The sequence below is a fragment of the Eptesicus fuscus genome, chromosome 11 (genome assembly GCF_027574615.1).
Source record: "Eptesicus fuscus isolate TK198812 chromosome 11, DD_ASM_mEF_20220401, whole genome shotgun sequence".
In the NCBI taxonomy this organism is placed as follows: Eukaryota; Metazoa; Chordata; class Mammalia; order Chiroptera; family Vespertilionidae; genus Eptesicus; species Eptesicus fuscus.
The window spans coordinates 72,071,315-72,092,024 of NC_072483.1; the positions used below are offsets into that span (position 1 = coordinate 72,071,315).

Sequence of the window (20,710 nt, forward strand, 5' to 3'; positions counted from 1 at the left end):
GGAGACAAAATGGATGGGGTTTGGACATGACCAGAGTCAGGTGGGACAGGAAGGTTGGGGTGTGGTGTTCAGAGAGCACAGCCCCTGGTTTCAGATCCCTCCCTCCCACAGATCATTTCTAAAGCAGGTGAAAGGCAAGGTGAACTCACAGCTGGAATGACAGCCATCCCCACCCACAGCTTTCAAATGTGTCTTGGTTTTGCTTCCATTTGTAGAAGGAAATCCCTCCAGAAACCCAGGTCAGGCAGGCCTGGGACCTTACTCTGCTTTTTGATGTTCACTGTGTCCTCTGAGCATTGGGGTCCCCTACAGAGCAGTCATGTCAGCCCTGACCCCAAGAAACCACACAAAGAATTCTGCAACCAGCCCTAACTGGTTTGGCTCAGTGGATAGAGCATCAGCCTTCGGACTGAAGGGTCCCAGGTTCGATTCTGGTCAAGGGCATGTACCTTGGTTTCGGGCACATTCCCAGTAGGGGGTGTGCAAGAAGCAGCTGATTGATGTTTCTCTCTCATCGATGTTTCTAACTCTCTATCCCTCTCTCTTCCTCTCTGTAAAATATCAATAAAATATATTTAAAAAAAAAAAAAAGAACACCGCCCCCCCCCCCCCCCCCGGTCAATGGTGTCCCGCTTTACCAATGTTAAAATCTGGTCACCTTATTTAAAGGGTGTTGACTTCGTTCCAGCAGACCATTCAATTTTGGGCAAAAACTTGAAACCTGGTTAGGACAAGAGTATTTCAGTCCTGTCTTAATCCTAGGGACTTAATCCTTAGTCCTGGGACTTTGGATTTACAGTACACATGCGGTGTGGTCCTTGTAGGGTTTCAATAAAAATCCCAAGGTGTTTACCAAGTCCCTCTAATTTTATAGGTCCTGAACCCCAAACGGTCCCTCTAACACTGTGGAGGCTTCCAAAATTTCTGTTCAGACATTTTACTTTTTCACTAGGTTCCTTGAAATCTCTCTCTGCAAATGTGTCATTTAGAAGGTAGCTAAGACTTGGAGCGAACTTTGCACATGGATTTGGTTTCCCCTCTCTATAGCTCACTCATTTCCCAGATTCCTCCTTCAATTTCCAGTTGCTCTAGAAACCCAGCCAGCCTCTGCTTCCTCGGTCAGTCACACTGCCACTCTCTGCATGAGCCATGTATCCCCCTGCGCTGCAGGGAATGGTAGGTGAAGTATCCTCAGGGGAAAGCTTGTTAAATGTGGAACACATAAAATTCTTTTTTCAAGGATTATATTCCACCTAGTTTTTCTTGGCTTTTGGCTGGTCTCCATGCTTCCATACAGTTATTTTTATATTTTGTCTTGTTAGTGGGAGGGTCTGACACAAGTGATTTTGTCACACCAGGAACTGGAGGTTTATCTGGTTATCATTGATTTGTGTTATACATAATATTTTTATTATTTATTTATTTATTTATTTTAAAAATATATTTTATTGATTTTTTAAAATATATCTTTATTGATTTCAGAGAGGAAAGGAGAGGGAAAGAGAAATAGAAACATCAATGATGAGAGAGAATCACTGATTGGCTGCCTCCTGCATGTCCCCTAATTGGGGATCAAGCCGGAAACCCAGGCATGTGCCCTTGACCAGAATCGAACCTGGGACCCTACAGTCCACAGGCCGATGCTCCATCCACTGAGCCAAACCACCTAGGGCTTTATTGATTTTTTACAAAGAGGAAGGGAGAGTTAGAAACATTGATGAGAGAGAAACATCAATCCTGCACACCCCCTACTGAGGATTTGCCCGCAACCAAGGTACATGCCCTTGACCGGAATCGAACCTGGGACCCTTGAGTCTGCAGGCTGATGCGCTATCCACTGAGCCAAACCGGTTAGGGCAATATTTTTAAATTATTGCCTAAATAATATGAGGCCTAGGAGCAAATGAGTGTGCACATTCTTTGAGAAGTATACTACTACAGGACATCGTGACATATGCTCTTTGGCTAGCACTGTTGGAGAATGTATTGGTAGAGGGCAAGAGTGGAACAGATCGACCTGTTAGGAAGCATTGTTTTGGTCCAGGGACACTGGGTGGCTTGGATTGGGCTTTCTCAGTAGAGCTGAGCATCTCCAGCTGGCCATGCACTCTACCCAGAGGCAGCCTGAACTTCAGGGGGAATTCAGACTCTCATGCTCTCCAAGGAAACAGCTTCTGACTCCTGTCACCATGGCAACTGTGCTTCATCTGTCTGGATTGGTCGCTGGGGTGACATCATCATCACTAAGTGACTGATGCACTCAGAAAGAACTGGTTACCATGGTTCTAAAGTATGGAACCCTATTCTTCTCCAGGTCAAGGTCCTTGACTAAACCTAAAGGAAAGGAGATCAGACGTGGAGCCAAGGGGAGGCCAGCTGTCAGGCAGTTGCTGAGTCCCTCTGCCTCAGGACTTGCCCAAATCAGGACTGCTATTAGAGCATGTCATTTATTGGGGGAGGGGAGGTTTATGTTGTAGAGGGGGAGTCCTCCAGCACAGAAGCCCACAGATTACAAATCCCACATTTCCTCCCATTTTAGAGCTGCCTTGAACTCTTTCCTTCACTGAGCAAAACTTTGAGGCATTCCCATCCCCCACCCCCTGCATTGCCAGTCAGAGGAGATAGTCTAGGACAACCTACCTCTGGATTTTTAAAGTGGTTTTTGTTGAAACGCTTTTGTTGGTCTTGTTTGATGTCAGGGCAGGTGGGTTCCAGCCAGAACCTCTGAAGTAAACTACATAGGACCAGAACAGAGGAGATGTTGGGTGGGATGTAGAATAGATCCTTGGTGGAGGATGGAGGCCTGGTTTCTGAACCCTTTCTCCTTCCAGATATCGTTCATAATGTGAATGCAAGGCAGAATAAGACCACAAATGAGTTGCAATCTTTCCTCAACCACTCCCACCCCTCCATCCTCCACACTTTATGATGGTCATTTTTCCCCTTGGGAAAGGAACTTCCTTTGAACCTCGAGTTCAAAAGGCCTGAGGATCTGCTTGGTCTTCTGAGAGTCTTGCTCTCAGAATTAGGGCCCCTCCAATAAATACCAAAAAGAAGCACAATATCAGTGCACATGTAATTTATCATTTTCATAGCTATTTCCCTGGTAGTTTGACATCTTAAAGTGGAGAGAGAAGCACTCCCACCTATGCTCAACCTACCCAAAGAGCATATGTCCCTGTGTCCTATAGTATTATACTTCTCAAAGAATGTTCACACTCATTTGCTCCTAGGCCTCATATTATTTAGGCAATAATTTAAAAATATTATGTATAACACAAATCAGTGATAACCAGATAAACCTCCAGTTCCTGGTGTGACAAAATCACTTGTGTCAGACCCTCCCACTAACAAGACAAAATATAAAAATAATTGTATGGAAGCATGGAGACCAGCCAAAAGCAAGAAAAACTAGGTGGAATATAATCCTTGAAAAAAGGATTTTATGTGTTCCACATTTAACAAGCTTTTCCCCTGAGGACACTTCACCTACCATTCCCTGCAGCACAGGGGGAAATATGGCTCATGCAGAGAGTGGCAGTGTGACTGACCGAGGAAGCAGAGGCTGGCTGGTTTTCTAGAGCAACTGGAAATTGAAGGAGGAATCTGGGAAATGAGTGAGCTACAGAGAGGGGAAACCAAATCCATGTGCAAAGTTTGCTCAAATCTTAGCTACCTTCTAAATGACACATTTGCAGAGAGAGATTTCAAGGAACCTAGTGAAAAAGTAAAATGTCTGAACAGAAATTTTGGAAGCCTCCACAGTGTTAGAGGGACCGTTTGGGGTTCAGGACCTATAAAATTAGAGGGACTTGGTAAACACCTTGGGATTTTTATTGAAACCCTACAGGGACCACACCGTATGTGTACTGTAAATCCAAAGTCCCAGGACTAAAGATTAAGTCCCTAGGATTAAGACAGGACTGAAATACTCTTGTCCTAATCAGGCTTCAAGTTTTTTGCCCAAAATTGAATTGTCTGCTGGAACGAAGTCAACACCCTTTAAAGTAAGATAATTCAGTCGCTACCATGTCTCAACCAAATACATCCAGTGTGTAAGAACAAATTAACTGATTGATGTTTCTCTCTCATCGATGTTTCTGACTCTCCGTCCCTCTCCCTTCCTCTCTGTAAAAAAATCAATAATATATATATATATATATATATATATATATATATTTTAATATATTTTATTGTTTTTTTACAGAGAAGAAGGGAGAGGGATAGAGAGGTAGAAACATCAACCAGAGAGAAACATCGATAAGCTGCCTCCTGCACGCCCCCTACTGGAGATGTGCACGCAACCAAGGTACATGCCCTTGACCAGAATCGAACCTGGGACCCTCAGTCTGCAGGCCAATGCTCTATCCACTGAGCCAAACCGGTTAGGGCTCAATAAAATATATATTTTTAAAAATGGACTTAAACTATATTTTGTTGACAAGAGTTATACTTTATTTTTTTAAAACATATTTTTATTGATTTCAGAGAGGAAGAGAGAGGGAGAGATAGAAACATCAATGATGAAAGAGAATCATCGTTTGGCTTCCTCCTGTATGCCCCCTACTGGGGATCGAGCCCAAAACCCAAGCAGGAATTGAACCATGATCTCCTGGTTCATAGGTCGACGCTCAACCACTGAGCCATGCAAGCCGGGCAAGAGAGATATCCTATCTAATAAAAGAGTAATATGCAAATTGACCGTTACGCCAACACACAAGATGGCTGCCCCCATGTGGACACAAGATGGCTGTCACAAGATGGCCAGCAGGGGAGGGCAGTTGGGAGAAACCAGGCCTACAAAGGAGGGCAGTTGTGGGCGATCAGGCCTGCAGGAATGGGCAGTTGGGAAGGACCAGGCCTGCAAGGGAGGGCAGTTGGGGGCGATCAAGTCTTCAGGGGAGGGCAGTTTGGGGGGACCCAGGCCTGCAGGGAAGAGCAGTTGGGGGGGGGGGGGACCAGACCAGCAAGGTAGAGCAGTTAGGGGTGATAAGGCTGGCAGGGGAGGGCAGTTAGGGGTGACTGGGTCAGCAGGGGAGGGCAGTTGGGTGGGACCAGGCCTGCAGGGGAGGGCTGTTGGGGGGGGGGACCAGGCTGGCAGGGGAGGGCAGTTAGAGGTGACCAGGCTGGCAGGGGAGGGCAATTAGGGGTGACCAGGCTGGCAGGGGAGGGCAGTTAGGGGCAATTGGGCTGGCAGGGGAGCAGTTAGGCATCAATCAGGCTGGCAGGGGAGTGGTTAGGGGGTAATCAGGCTGGTAGGCAGAAGCAGTTAGGGGCAATCAGGAAGGCAGGCAGGTGAGCAGTTGGGAGCCAGCAGTCCTGGATTGTGAGAAGGGTCCCAGATTGGAGAGGGTGCAGGCTGGGCTGAGGGACACACACACCCGTGCATGAATTTCGTGCACCGGGCCTCTAGTACTTTAAATATATTGACAGGGATTACTTGAAAGTAAAATAATGAAAAAAGACATACCATGAAAATGCTAACCAACAGGAAGCTGTTGTGGCCATCAGAAAAAGTAGGCTTAACCCTTTGCACTTGCTTGCTTTTTTCTCGATTCCTTTATTCTAATGCTAACCATGTCGAGTCACACTCGACATCCGAGTGCAAAAGGTTAAGATAAGCAGTATTACTAGAGAGGACGTGACATGTGTCCTTGGGGAAGGGACACATTCGAAGACAGTGAAAAGAGCTGAAACGGGTATATTGTGTAAGGGAAGGAGACTTAAAGTAAAATCTTAAATGTTCTTCCGATCACAAAAAAGAGTACATGTACATGTGAGAAATTCAAATATCACCAAAATGCATAGCTTAGAAAGTTAAAGATAAACTGAACGTCTGTTCTTTCTTTAAAAAATATTTTTATTTCAGAGAGGAAGAGAGAGATAGAGCATCAATGATGAGAGAATCATTGATCAGCACATCCTCTACTGGGGATTGAGCCCACAACCTGGGCATGGGCCCTGACAGGGAATCAAACCGTGACCTCCTGGTTCATAGGTCAACGCTCAGCCACTGAGCCACACTGGCCGGGCTGAGCATCCATTCTTTATTAAAAAAAAAAAAAAAAAAAAAACCCTCTTAAGAAATTACAGAGAGAAAGGATAAAGGCTATTTGCCGGAAATCCATAGCAGACATTACTGGGGAAGTACAGAACTGCTCGTATTCACATCAGAAGACACAGGTGAGCTGTTACCACTGGTATCAAATGTGGGCCTGCAGTCAGAGCCAGCGCCAAGAACAAAATAAACAATTATACATGGGAAAGTAAATTTGTCATTATTTGTAGATTATTTGATTACTTAGAACCTGTTTGTTTAGGCCCGTGGTCAGCAAACTGCGGCTCGCGAGCCACATGCGGCTCTTTGGCCCCTTGAGTGTGGCTCTTCCACAAAATACCACGGCCTGGGCGAGTCTATTTTGAAGAAGTGGCGTTAGAAGAAGTTTAAGTTTAAAAACTTTTGGCTCGCAAAAGAAATTTCAATCGTCGTACTATTGATATTTGACTCTGTTGACTAATGAGTTTGCCGACCACTGGTCTAGGCCATCTGTAGTCACCGGAGCAGCAGCCTCAGGAAATAGACCCCTCCTTGCCCCTCCTTTTGGGGCTTTGACTGGGTTCTGGGAACAGCTGAGCCCTGTGCCCCAGGGGAGACGCCCTAGACCTCTCACTGCAGGGGCTCACAGGGAGATTCATCCCTGTGTCTGTGCCTCTGCCCTGTCTCCCGCTCCCCTGGGGGGTCCTCAGCAGTGACAATGCAGTGGGCACACCAGGGCAGGCTGCTTGGTGGGAAGTGCAGGCTACGTGGCTCAGAAACTCCTCACCACCTTGCCAAGCCCCCAGCTGCAGGATGATGCAGGGCACTCCCCAGCCTGGCCCTTACCTCCCAGGCCTTCGCCCTTATGACTCCAGCCTGGGCCTCTGCTTCCTGGAGCCCCTGGGTTGACAGGAGCCAACAACTGGGTTGTCGTGCCCATATTCTAGATGCCAAAACTGAGGCTCAGAGAGGGGGAGCAGAGCCTAACCCAGCCCACCTCCCCCTCAACTCAGCCCAGCTCACAGGTGGCTCCCCCAGCTGTCCCCTGGTTGCCATGGTGTCGGAGGAGGAGGAGATTTCTGAGAAGCAATCCAAAAATACACACCAGGTGGCCCCTCCATACTCACTCCCTCTCTCCAGCTTCAAAGCCTCCTTTTGAGCAGGTAGGAGGGGCCTCTTCCTGGCCAGGCAGCCAAGGGCAAAGGAAGTCAAGGAGGCAGAGGGTACAGGTAGTGGGTTCTGGGACCCCAACCTCACCCACCAGATTTCCCAGGCCTGGGCTCCAGCACCCTCCCACAGTTGCCACACCACGAGGGCTTTTTCTGCCTCCCTGCCTTCACACATGCAGTTCCCTCCACCGGGAATGCCCTTCCTCATCCTTCAAATCCCAGCTCAGCTTTAACTCCACTGGAGAACCTTCCCTGAGTCACTTGGGGCTCCCCCTGGCATCCTGCACCCACCCCAGTCACAGCTGTTTTCTGGATGATGCTCTCACTGGGCGGTGAGGTCTTGGAGATGCTAGCTTTGCCTTTGTACTCCAGCCCCTGGCACAGACAGGTGCTCAGTAAACCCGGAAGGAGGGAAGGATGGGAGCAAAGAAACACCTCTCATAGGACTGGAGAGGATCTGGACCGTGAGCACCTGGCACAGGGCTAGGCACAGAGCAAAGCCTACTCCCTTCCTGCCACCTTCACTTGAGCCTGGGCTCCAGCACCTTCTGCCTCATCCGATTGGAGCCGGCTCAGGGGTTGTCTCCATACCCGCAGGCCTGTGTCTGTTGCCCATTTGGATGCAAGGTAATTACACCAGGATGCAGACATGCACTTGACTTCATAAGGAGCTAGTGTGTTTAGGAGAAAGGCCTGAGGGCTGACCTTGAGCAGGGGTTTTCAAATGGTTTTCACACTGAATACTTTCTGCAAACAATGCCTAACCTGATGGCCATTATATAAAACAGATGGAAACTAAGCTGACTGGGGAGAAGTGTTGAAGGTACCCACCTGGGAGACAGGACCAGAGTCCCCTTTCCCCTGTAGCTATGGGTCCCGGGGAGATGAGGGTTCGGGTGGGTCCTGGTGGTGGGATGGGGCAGCCAGGAAAGATGGAGAGCCCTGGGGAGAGTCCAGTGGCTGATATTTACTAACTGGTACAGAAGGGCTTCAATATTTTCAGAACTGCGTGTTCATGCCAGTGTGGCTGGGCCAATGAACTCATCTTTCACAGCAAGAGGTCAGTCTATACAAACAAAAATGAAAATATGTCCTTGGAAAAAATCATAATGACTTCAACCTTTAATGTTCTCACAGTTTCTTTTCTTTCTTTCTTTCTTTCTTTCTTTCTTTCTTTCTTTCTTTTTTATCTTGAAGGAATATTTTAGGGGAAGTATCTCTTGTCTAGAAGAAATATTTATATGAACTCAGCAATTCCATCAACTTCTCTTTCTTTTTCTTTTGTGAAATTCAAGTAAAATTAAATTTTAAATTGTATCTGAACAAAAATACTTTTCACATGTACCTGGAACATTCACCAAGATAGAGTATATACTATGAAACAAAGTCAAGACAATTGAAGTTATGATGTTACAGAAAACCGAAGATGAACAAAGCAATACCAGAGAGATGGAGTTACATTTATTATGCCCGGGTCCAGAGGAAAATGTCTCTCAAATTCTGGGCCCCAACATGCAGGAATTTTCCCTATTTACATGTTTTTACCTTCTTTGTCTCCCAAATATGGAGTGTTACCGGCCCCTTTTGCAAGTTCTTAAAGAGCCCGTATGTGCTGGGCCTTGAGACCTCAACCAGAGGCCTACCTAGCCTGGTGCCAGCAATGATAACCTTGTCTGGGGAAGGTTTAATGGCCTCTCTGAAGTGGGAGTAGTCTTAGCAAGCAAGAATTTACAGAAGCCAAATAGCAGGGTTAAAATTTCAAACAGCAGTTTTCATACAAGATGGATGCTTCAATACAAAGCATGTTCTCAGACCACATTGAAATTAAAATATAAATAAATACCAAAAACCTTAAAAATTCCCAGTGGTAGCATTGATTCTAAGAGATGAATATTGAATTATTTAGGAGTGAAATGCCATGATGTCTGTAAATTACTTTTAAGTACTTTACCAAGAGAAAGAAGCAATTGTGACCAAATCTTAATTGTTAGTCTGAAAAAAATAATTTTTAGTCTGGGTGGTAGGTATGTGGACATTCATTAGATTCTTCTCTTTTTTTAACATTGAAATTTTTTCATAATAAAAATTAAGCTTAATAAACAAAATATTGAAATGCCAGTCTAGGGTTTAGAAAGCTCACACACTAACTATAACCAAACAAGAGTGGAAGCAAGAGTATAGTTAGTTTGTTAGCTAGTTAGTTGTTTCAATAGCTCTATTAAAAAAGAGTACAGTGATTTGAACCAGGGTGGTGGAAGTGATGTGGAGAGAAGTGGATTGATGTGCAATCCTACCTAATAAAATGGTAATATGTAAATTACCATCACTCCGCTTCGCCCACGATTGGGCCAGAGGGAGGCGCAGGGGGCAGGACTCAGGATGGCCGGGGTAGCCGATTGGGCCGGCAGGACGCTAAGCTCCCGTCGCCAGTGGCGGCGCAGCTCAGCCTCTGCACCATGGCTGTGCTGAGGAACAGAAGGGGCCTCTGGGGCAGCGAGCTCACCTCCCGCTGGGGATCATCAAAAGCAGGGGAGCTGGGTGCCTGTGTGCTCCGGCACCAGGCCTTTCAGAAGCCTCCAGCTCCGAGGAGGCTTCTGAAAGGCCTGGTGCACCAGCGGACAGGCACCCAGCTCCACTGCAATCGAAAGCATGTAGGGGACCCTACACGTGCATGATTCAATCATGCACTGAGCCTCTAGTATACTAATATTTTGCATTTCAAATCCACGTGTGCTGAAGATCTTTAGGAAGATGAGGGTACAGTGAGCATCAGGGATAATAAAAATAAACTAAATACAGAGCGTCTACTGTCCAGTCCTTGTTCATATTTAATCCTCACAACAAATGTATGAGGTTAGTACAATTCACAGCCGCATCTTACGTGCTATCTAGTTCTTCAGCCATGGGTAAGGAATAGAGGCGTTAGTCCTGGGACCTGATTTACATAAAAAAGGAGCAGGAGCCTGGGGGTGGGGACCTTAAACGGAAGAAGGAGTTGGGTAGGCGTTCCCAGGGGCAAGGCCGGCCTGCGATTGGCCGAGCTCCCAAGAGAGGGATGTGCAGATCAGCCACGCGAGCGGGTGGAAAGCAGCAGCCCGGCTTAGCGGCTCCGGCTGCGGTCTCCTCCTTCTCTGAGACTTAGGTGGGGAGCGAGCGCGCCGAGCCTGGAGCTCCGTTTGCTCCTCTGCTTCTTGCTGCTGAACAGCCGCCCAGGGGGCTGCAGAGACATTAGTGGCCACGGTCAGGAGGAAACCTGGGGAGTGCGGGCAGGGCCAGAGAGCGATCCTGAAAGAAGTGGGGCAGGGGGCCTCGAGGTTAGGACTTAGGAGGAAAAGAAAATGTTTAGGGACGTGAAAAGAGATAAATGTAAAAAGAGGCCCAGGCTTGGGGGGCGGGGAAGAGGGGGGCTCCGCATTTGGGATCTAGACCCAAGAGAAGTGGACTCGGGAAAACTGGAAATTCGTGAGGAGGGCGGGAAAATGGGCCAAGGAATCTGTGCGACCACAAGAAGCAAGAAGCGCCGCACGGCCAGGGAAGAGCTGCCCCGGGGCTGTGGGGAGGACAGGGGACCAGCATCTCTGGGTACAGGAGCAGGGATTGCGAATTGGGGTCCTGACTCCTGAGAGAATCTGGGCCGAGAGATGAGCCAGGGCTTGTTCGTAAGCCCGCAGAGCCTGCTGTCTGCTATCCGGCTCTGTTAAGAAGGGGAGGGCTGCGCTAGGGTAAAAGCGATGCTAGCGGAAAGGGTCCGGCCTTTCCCTCCGCTCGGCTCCGCGCCAGCCGGAGACCAGCGCAGACTCAGCTGAGCGGCCGGAGACCAACTGCGCAGCCTCCAGGATTCCGCGCCTGGGACGCGGGGAAGACGGCCGAATGCCTCGTCTGACGCCAACTCTCCCCTCCGGATTCTTGGGTTTAGAGGCCAATGCAGAGGACTGAGGAAGAATTGTGGGAGGAGGCCTAGTGGCGGAGGACAGGAGGGGAAGAACCGAGTTGCGGGAGGAAGTGGGGGGCGGGGAAGCGGGGCGTGGGAGGACCGTCAAGCCCTGTGGGAATACCTTGTACTCTTTACCCGCCCTGAGCCGCCTCCGTGTTCCGGCACCTCTCAGCACCACGGACAGCACCTGGAGTCCTGTGGGTCTGACCCAGGGTCAGGCTTGGGGGGCGGGGAGGAGGGGGGAAGTCACCTCTTTTCCTGCTAATCCCGAAAGCGCTGCCTCAGAGAATGATCTTCTCTTCCAGAAACTCTTTTTCTTTCTCAATAGGGTCCTGGAGTTTCTGCTCCTTCCTAAAGCCAGGAAATTCATATTAGGATCCATTTGATTGGGGAGGAGAATTCCCTTTTCTTAAGGCTTGTACATAATGAGTCATGATAATTCCACTACAGGAAAAAAAGGACTCTGGGAAAACCAAGATGGCGCCATAGGTTAAACACCTAACCCGCAGCCGGGCACAACAATTTCAAAAATACAACTAGAGGTCAGAACGGTCATCGTCCAGAACCACAGGAAAGCTGGCGGACTGAAATGCCCACAGCTGGGGAGAAGGAGAAGGCCACGGGGACAGTCGGGGGAGCCGCAAAAGCCTGAGGTATGGAGAAACGGACGGAGACACGAGCACGCGCGCCTGCGGGGAGGATGGAGCCGGAGAGGAAGGGGCGGCTGACGGCCTGGCCGGCGTTCACTGGCAGGAAGGAGATAAAGGCTCCGGATTGCGCTGAGCGCCGGCTCCGACTGCACTGAACCCCATTCCGGGCGAAACCCTGGGAAGCCAGGCGCAGGCTGGGGGAATGAATCTGGGCTGTGGGGCGCAGGCACAGAGGTGCGGCGGAAGGCAGAGCTCCAGAGGCGCGCGCAGGAAAGGGCGCAAAGGACGGACTGTTGCCTGCGCCACTGAACTGCCCTAGCGGGAAGGAGACAAGGGCTCCGGACCGTGCTGAACCCCAGTTCCGACTGCACTGAACCCCAGTTCCGGGCGAAACCCTGGGAAGCCAGGCACATGCTGGGGGAATGAATTTGGCCTGTGGGGCAGAGGCACAGAGGAGCGGCGGCTCCAGAGGCGCACACGGGAGGGCGCGCAGAGGAGGGACTGTTGCCTGCGCCACTGAATGGCCCTGCTGGGAAGGAGACAAAGGCGCCAGACTGCGCTGAGACCCAGTTCCAACTACATTGAAACCCAGTTCCAGGCAGCGGGCGAAACTCCAGGGCGCGTTTCTCTCAGAGGTGTTTGCAAGGAATACAGAGGGACACAGACACAGGAGCCTCATGTCTCCTGCACAGCAACTCTTCCTATATAGACAAAGAGGGTCCTCATGGACAATTGGCCTGGAGGACAATTCCTCCTAGTGACACCAACAACAATCAAGACTTAACTGTAGATACTCACTCAGTTTCGCAACTGCGCCGCCCCCGCAGGCCGCCCGGCCCGGGGCACTGGGGACGCCGCGGCGGCAGCGGCGCCCGGAGCCCGGCGGCCGCCCAGCGCCCATCCCCGCCGCGAGGCCCCCGCGCGCCTGGTTCTGCGGCCGCGCGCCCCGCACACCGGACGGAGGCCCGGGCGCCCTCTCCGTGCACCTCCCGGCGCCACTAGACCTCAGTAGAGTTGACTGAATTCAAGGGATTAAGAAGAACAAATTGGGGAATTCGAAAAAGATGACGGCGGAGGTGAAGGCTGATGTGTTGCCTCACATGGCAGTTTCGGAAATACAACTGGAACATGGACTAGTGAGGGTGGCGACTGCTGCTCGCGTCTCCCCAGACCGGGCGGCTGCTCCTCTCAGTCAGCACCGCAGCCGGGGCCATGGGCTCGTGGGCGCCGCAGCAGCTGCTGTGGCGGCGGCCGCGGACTCGGCGCAGCGGCTCTCTGTGAAGGAAGAGACCATCTTTCTGCAGGAGGGGCGCATCCGCGCCACCGACCTGGCCGAACTGCGCAGTGAGATCCTCGAGGCCCCGGAGGCTGCCAACACCAATTTGGAGGATTCTTAGGAGTTCTCATCTTACATTCAAGCCCTTTAAGCCATTTTGACAGAGGAGAATCAAGAAGGCGGCTAAGTTAAACAAAGGAACTGCGAACTCCACCGCGCACAGCAATTTCAGGGGCACGAATGGAGGACAGAGCCTCTGCCATCCAGAACTACAGGAGAGATGGCTGAATGGTAGATTTATAGCTAAGAGGGAAGAGGAAACCAGCGAATCGGAGGGGATGAGGTGTGGAGGCGCGTGGGTCTGGTTGGTGGCGGGGGAAAGGGGCTTTTGTTCCAAACCTAGGGGAGATTAGCTCTCCATCACACTGAAATCCAGCTTCTGGGGACCCGTGGGAGACCCAGATGCCTGCGGGGAGAGGCGGGACTCTTGCGGAGGTGCCAAGCGCCCCTGGGTCTGGGGGAGGCCGCGCTCCCCTGGGTCCGAGTGAGGCCAGGGGTCCATAGATCCAGGTGAGGCCTCGCGCATCTAGGCCCGGGTGAGCCCAAGTGGCCCTGGGTCTGGGAGAGGCCAAACATCCCTGGGTCCAGGTGAGACCATGTGTCCCTGGATCGGGTGAGGCCTCGTGAACCTAGGCCCGGGTGAGCCCAAGTGGCCCTGGGTCTGGGAGAGGCCAAGCGTCGCTGGGTCCGGGTGAGACCATGTGTCCCTGGATCCGGGTGAGGCCTCGTGCACCTAGGCCCGGGTGAGCCCAAGTGGCCCTGGGTCTGGGAGAGGCCAAGCATCCCTGTGTCCGGGTGAGACCATGTGTCCCTGGATACGGGTGAGGCCTCGTGCACCTAGGCCCGGGTGAGCCCAAGTGGCCCTGGGTCTGGGAGAGGCCAATCGTCCCTGGGTCCGGGTGAGACCATGTGTCCCTGGATCCAGATGAGGCCTTGTGCACCTAGGCCCGGGTGAGCCCAAGTGGCCCTGGGTCTGGGAGAGGCCAAGCGTCCCTGGGTCTGGGTGAGACCATGTGTCCCTGGATCCGGGTGAGGCCTCGAGCACCTAGGCCCGGGTGAGGCCACGTGCCCCTGGGTCTGGAAAAGACCAAGCGCCCCTGGGTCCAGGTGAGACCATGTGTCCCTGGATCCGGGTGAGGCCTCGTGCACCTAGGCCCGGGTGAGCCCAAGTGGCCCTGGGTCTGGGAGAGGCCAAGCGTCCCTGGGTCCGGGTGAGACCATGCGTCCCTGGATCCGGATGAGGCCTCGAGCACCTAGGCCCGGGTGAGCCCAAGTGGCCCTGGGTCTGGGAGAGGCAAAGCGTCCCTGGGTCCGGGTGAGACCATGTGTCCCTGGATCCGGGTGAGGCCTCGTGCACCTAGGCCCGGGTGAGCCCAAGTGGCCCTGGGTCTGGGAGAGGCCAAGCGTCCCTGGGTCCGGGTGAGACCATGCGTCCCTGGATCCGGGTGAGGCCTCGTGCACCTAGGCCCGGGTGAGCCCAAGTGGCCCTGGGTCTGGGAGAGGCCAAGCGTCGCTGGGTCCGGGTGAGACCATGTGTCCCTGGATCCAGATGAGGCCTCGTGCACCTAGGCCCGGGTGAGCCCAAGTGGCCCTGGGTCTGGGAGAGGCCAAGCGTCCCTGGGTACGGGTGCGACCATGTGTCCCTGGATCCGGATGAGGCCTCGTGCACCTAGGTCCGGGTGAGCCCAAGTGGCCCTGGGTCTGGGAGAGGCCAAGCGTCCCTGGGTCCGGGTGCGACCATGTGTCCCTGGATCCAGATGAGGCCTCGTGCACCTAGGTCCGGGTGAGCCCAAGTGGCCCTGGGTCTGGGAGAGGCCAAGCGTCCCTGTGTCCGGGTGAGACCATGTGTCCCTGGATCCGGGTGAGGCCTCGTGCACCTAGGCCCGGGTGAGCCCAAGTGGCCCTGGGTCTGGGAGAGGCCAAGCGTCCCTGGGTCCGGGTGCGACCATGTGTCCCTGGATCCAGATGAGGCCTCGTGCACCTAGGTCCGGGTGAGCCCAAGTGGCCCTGGGTCTGGGAGAGGCCAAGCGTCCCTGGGTCCGGGTGAGACCATGTGTCCCTGGATCCAGATGAGGCCTCGTGCACCTAGGCCCGGGTGAGCCCAAGTGGCCCTGGGTCTGGGAGAGGCCAAGCGTCCCTGGGTCCGGGTGCGACCATGTGTCCCTGGATCCGGATGAGGCCTCGTGCACCTAGGCCCGGGTGAGCCCAAGTGGCCCTGGGTCTGGGAGAGGCCAAGCGTCCCTGTGTCCGGGTGAGACCATGTGTCCCTGGATCCGGGTGAGGCCTCGTGCACCTAGGCCCGGGTGAGCCCAAGTGGCCCTGGGTCTGGGAGAGGCCAAGCGTCCCTGTGTCCGGGTGCGACCATGTGTCCCTGGATCCGGATGAGGCCTCGTGCACCTAGGCCCGGGTGAGCCCAAGTGGCCCTGGGTCTGGGAGAGGCCAAGCGTCCCTGTGTCCGGGTGAGACCATGTGTCCCTGGATCCGGGTGAGGCCTCGTGCACCTAGGCCCGGGTGAGCCCAAGTGGCCCTGGGTCTGGGAGAGGCCAAGCGTCCCTGGGTCCGGGTGCGACCATGTGTCCCTGGATCCAGATGAGGCCTCGTGCACCTAGGTCCGGGTGAGCCCAAGTGGCCCTGGGTCTGGGAGAGGCCAAGCGTCCCTGGGTCCGGGTGCGACCATGTGTCCCTGGATCCAGATGAGGCCTCGTGCACCTAGGCCCGGGTGAGCCCAAGTGGCCCTGGGTCTGGGAGAGGCCAAGTGTCCCTGGGTCCGGGTGAAGCCAGAGCCTGGGTCCGGGTGAGGCCGTGTGCCCCTGGATCCATCCGGGTGAGGCTGGGTCCCAGGCTCGGGTGAGACCACGCGCCCCTTGGGTATGGGTGAGGCCACGTGCCCCTTAGTCCGGGTGACGCCGTGCCCCTGGGTTCGGCCGAGACCAAACCAGAGGGAGTCGGACCTCCGTTACCGCCATTTGTCCACCATCCAGAGCTGGGGGGTCAGTGCTGACATGTACACATAAGGAACTACTGGACATTGAAATTGAGTCTCAAAAGAACTGTTGGTCCAGGGGGAAGCTCGCTACAGACTGATTCATTTGCCTGTCAGCATAACTATTATTGCTCGTCTCACATTCAGTGCTTATTAGTATATATCTAGTGACATATGATCTCGCTCATCTAGGGGAAATGATGAACAACATAGACTGAGGAACAAGAACAGAACCAGAAGCAAGGAGGCATCGATCGGACTATCGGGCCTCAGAGGGAGGATAGGGGAGGGTAGGGGGAGGGTGGGGGGAGGGGGAGAGTTCAACCAAAGGACCTGTATGCATGCATATAAGCCTATCCAACGGTTAAGTTCAACAGGGGATTGGGGCATGCGTGGGGAGAGGGGTGGGATGGGAATGGGGGGATGAGGACAAATATGTGACACCTTAATCAATAAAGAAATTTAAAAAAAAAAAAAAAAAAAAAAAAAAAAAAAAAAAAAAAGGACTCTGCCACCCCTACCACATCTAACTGAGGACAGCATTAGGGACTATCCTCCCCACCTTCTGTCCTTTGCTGAGGCACAGTTGGGCTAACTGTGGCCTTCAGGACAAGGGTCCAGACACTCAAACCCTATACTTTCTCCTATAAAGTATCCAGGCCTCCTCTCTAATACCCTTCAGGCTTCAGATTCTTTCCCGAGATGCAGTTCACCTGCTTCCCAGGCCCCACCTGTTCACCTGGTTTTGTATTCCATGTGTCTGTTTTGTATTCCATTTTGTAGCTGCCTGAGTCTGCTTACCTCAACCTCCATAAGCTACTCTTTGCCTGTAAGCTTGGTTCTTACCTGGGAGTCGGTACCAAAGGTGAATGAGGTGCAGGGGCTGAAACACAGGACAGGTGGTGATGGGGGAAGGGAAAATGAAAAGAAGGAACACTTAAAAGGGGAAAGGGATCTGGTGAGAGGGACAGAGACCAGGAAACAGGAGTCATAGTGGAAGGAAGCTGCTTTTCTTCAACTGGAATTCGGAAAGGTTCTGGCCAAGCTCCTTGCTGACGCCACCACTTTGCCTTTAGATGATCAGGACCAAGTGGGAGCGGGGCAGCTCTGGCCCTTCCAAGGACTTACCACCCTAGTCTTCCAGTACTTGCATGTTGTAGTCCAGCAGATTGTGCCCCAAGGTGAGTAGGAGCTGGAGAAGAAAGGCTGTGGCCTGGCCAGATAAGAGGGGAGTGGGGATAGTGAGGGGCTGTTTGATCTGAGAACGGGCTTCCTTCTTCAAACGTCTCCACTTGAAACTTTCCTGTCATGCTCACCTTATGGAGAAGGGGTGATATGAGAGTGGGGGTGAAGTTGGATGGGTGAAGCTGTTTGCCCTTGAACAATCTTGGGAAGGGCCCAACGGAGACTTCTAGAAGTAGCCCCTGAAAGAAGTTATCATCTAACTCTTTGGACTAGTCCCAACCCCTGGCCCTTGCTTAATTTTTCCAGGGCCAGGAATCTTCACATTCTCAGCCAGGAAAACACACACACACACACACACACACATGTCTGAATAGGAAGAAGAGCAAATTGTATGACAAAGGAGAAGAGGAATGAAAGTGTAGAGAGTCCCTTGGAGACAGATGGCTGACCACTCCTTAGAGCAGAGTTTCATGAATGGGAATGGGGGAGGGTCAGAGAAGAAACCTGCCTTGAGTTCACATTACTACTACTATTACTACTGGTGTCTAACATGTGTCTAATGCCTTAGAGCAATGGTTCTCAAAGTGAATCCTATGACCAGCAACATCAGGGAACTTATTAAAAATGCTAATTCTTTTTTTTAAAATATATTTTATTGATTTTTCACAGAGAGGAAGGGAGAGAGATAGAGAGCTAGAAACATCGATGAGAGAGAGACATCGACCAGCTGCCTCCTGCACACCCCCCACCGGAGGATGTGCCCGCAACCAATGTACTTGCCCTTGACCGGAATCGAACCTGGGACCTTTCAGTCCGAAGACTGACACTCTATCCACTGAGCCAAACCAGTTTCGGCTAAAAATGCTAATTCTTGAGCTTCACCCGAGACCTACTGAATCAGAAACTCTAGGGTTAGGGAACAGTAATCTGTATCTTAACAATAACAATCTGTATCTTTGGGAATCACTGCCTTAGAGTTTTGTAAGCACTCTCTACCTTCCTAATCTCATTTAATCCCACAATAGTATCAAATGAATCAGCAAAGAGACTATAATCCTAATCCTAACTGAATATTTATTACATGCCAGGCATTATCATAGGTAAAATTTTTATACCATCTCATTTAATTCTCTCCACAAACTGATTGTTCACCTACTTGAGGGAGAGGGGGACTATTGATCTCATCTGGTCCCTGGAGTGGGCTAGCGTGTCCCAGATGTCAATTCACTGCATCCTTTCACCCTGAACATTTGCTCTGGAAGGATGACATCACCCAGGATGTGATACCCAGAAGATGGAGCCTATCAGCAGACTCCACTCCCAAGATCCCTGTCTGAGGGATGGGCAGGTGGCCTTTCCCACAAAAATCACTGGGGTGAGGTATGTGAGGCCTATGGTCAGTCCATGCTGTCTGGCAGATAGACCGAGCAGTGAGGGACTAGGTTTTAAACCTATTGGTAAGATCTGCCAGAAACACATTGAGAATGGAGGTTCTGTCTGAGATCTGCAAGAAATAATTCCATGAATCATTAGTGATGTATGCAAAGGGAGAGGAAGTAGATGTTAGCAAGCCTAGGTTCCATTTACCATCCCTGTCTCTTTTGGGGGCAAGCAACTTTGACTCCTATTACCCAAGGTGAGACTCATGTGTCTTCCCAATAATTTTAAATCTCTGACTTTGAGTCCCATCTCTCCCTCTGGGGCCTTGCAACTCTTTTCTGCCTCCTTTTTTTTTTTTTTTAATTAAACAAATTTATTGATTGATTTTTAGAGAGAGATAAATAATTGATGTATTGTTCCATTTACTTATGCATTCACTGGTTGATTTTTATATGTGCCCTGACCTGGGATCAAACCTGCAACCTTGGTGTATTGGAACAAGGCTCTAACCAACTGAGCTATCCAGCCAGGGCCAGCTTCCTTCTTGACTCCTGTCTTCCCTCCTCACAGAGCCCAATGGTCAAGGTGAACAAGGATTGGTGCTTTACCTCCAAAGTGGCTTTGAAGGCTCTGAAACAACAGGTGACCAACCCTGTCAAGGTGAGGGGCTCATTTTTTCTAGGGAGGCTGGAACCCCAAGGACTTGTTTAAATGAGGGAGACAGGTATGAAGAAGAGAATGAGTACTGAGGCATGAATGGATAAACAGAAGAAAAGATCTTTTCTTCCCCAACTGAAGCATACCCCCACTTTCCTTTTCTCTCTCACAGATCACCTGTGAGTATCCATATGAGAGGTTGGAAGGGCAGGTGCTGGGAGCCTCTAAGGACAAAATGATCTATAGGATCATGTGTAGACATTGAAAATTGCAGTTTTCAAAATTAAGTAAAAGGTCCTCCTTGCCGAGACCGGTTCGGCTCAGTGGATAGAGCGTCGGCCTGCGGACGGAGGGGTCCCAGGTTCGATTCCGGTCAGGGGCATGTACCTTGGTTGCAGGCACATCCCCGGTGGGGTGTGTGCGGGAGGCAGCTGGTCGATGTTTCTCTCTCATCGATGTTTCTAACTCTCTATCCCTCTCCCTTCCTCTCTGTGAAAAATCAATAAAATATATTTAAAAAAAAAAAAAAAAAAGGTCCTCCTTTTCTCCATACACTCCCTGTTTATAATAAGTAATAGCAAAGTTCCTTTGGGTAAATGGGAGAGGTAGCCCAGAGGCCTTCACATTCAGAACACACACACACACACACCACCTTCCTCTACTCTTTGGCCTGGGCTAGCCACTTGGTAAAGTTCAGAGTCAATTCCTTGAGATGCTTGAACTCTTCAGAATCCAGATTGTACACACTGTCTAGCACTCCCATCTATCTTTCTGGATGGGACATTGGGGCCTAGGCTGATCAAGGGACTTACTCAAAGATGCATAGCAGGTTCATGGCAGAGCCAAGCCTGGACCCAGCCTTTTACCCGCCAGCCCCTGCCTTTCCTCTCTGAGACCACAGTGGGGGTTGGGCTGTTCCAAACATCAGACTCTCCCACATTGACAAAAGTCTTTTTTAGGGGACTATGACCTAAATTACTAGGTGTACTGGTTAATGCAGATTTTGTAATTGAAGAAAACACGGTAATTTCAAGAGAAACACCAAAAGTGCTTTATTCAAAGTAATGTCCATCACTAGCTACACATTTCCCCCATCTTTCAGGTAATTTGTGGATACTGTCTCAATAGAACTTGTCTTGTTTTGAGGCAAACAATTCAGAGACCCAATTTTCCACTTCTTCGTACTTTTTGAAGTGCTGCTCAGAAAGTGCGTGTGCCATCGATCAGAACAAGTGGTAATCTGAAGGAGCAAGGTCTGGTGAATACAGTGGGTGGGTTACTACTTCCCAGGCAAGATCTTTTTAACATGTCTAACTGGTTTTGAAGTGTGTGATGGTGCATTATCATGAAGCAAAATTACTTTGCCGTGTCTTCTGGCC

General features: G+C 51.2%; 1 protein-coding gene across 1 annotated transcript; it reads left to right on the forward strand.

Annotated features, from left to right (window-relative positions):
* The first annotated feature begins 9,957 nt into the window (after positions 1–9,957).
* RESP18 (regulated endocrine specific protein 18) lies at positions 9,958–19,596 on the forward strand. The gene is given in 7 exon segments (XM_054722850.1): positions 9,958–9,968; positions 10,349–10,446; positions 17,186–17,291; positions 18,544–18,578; positions 18,581–18,669; positions 19,245–19,334; positions 19,504–19,596. Coding segments are annotated over 7 exon segments (522 nt in total).
* Positions 19,597–20,710: the final 1,114 nt, after the last annotated feature.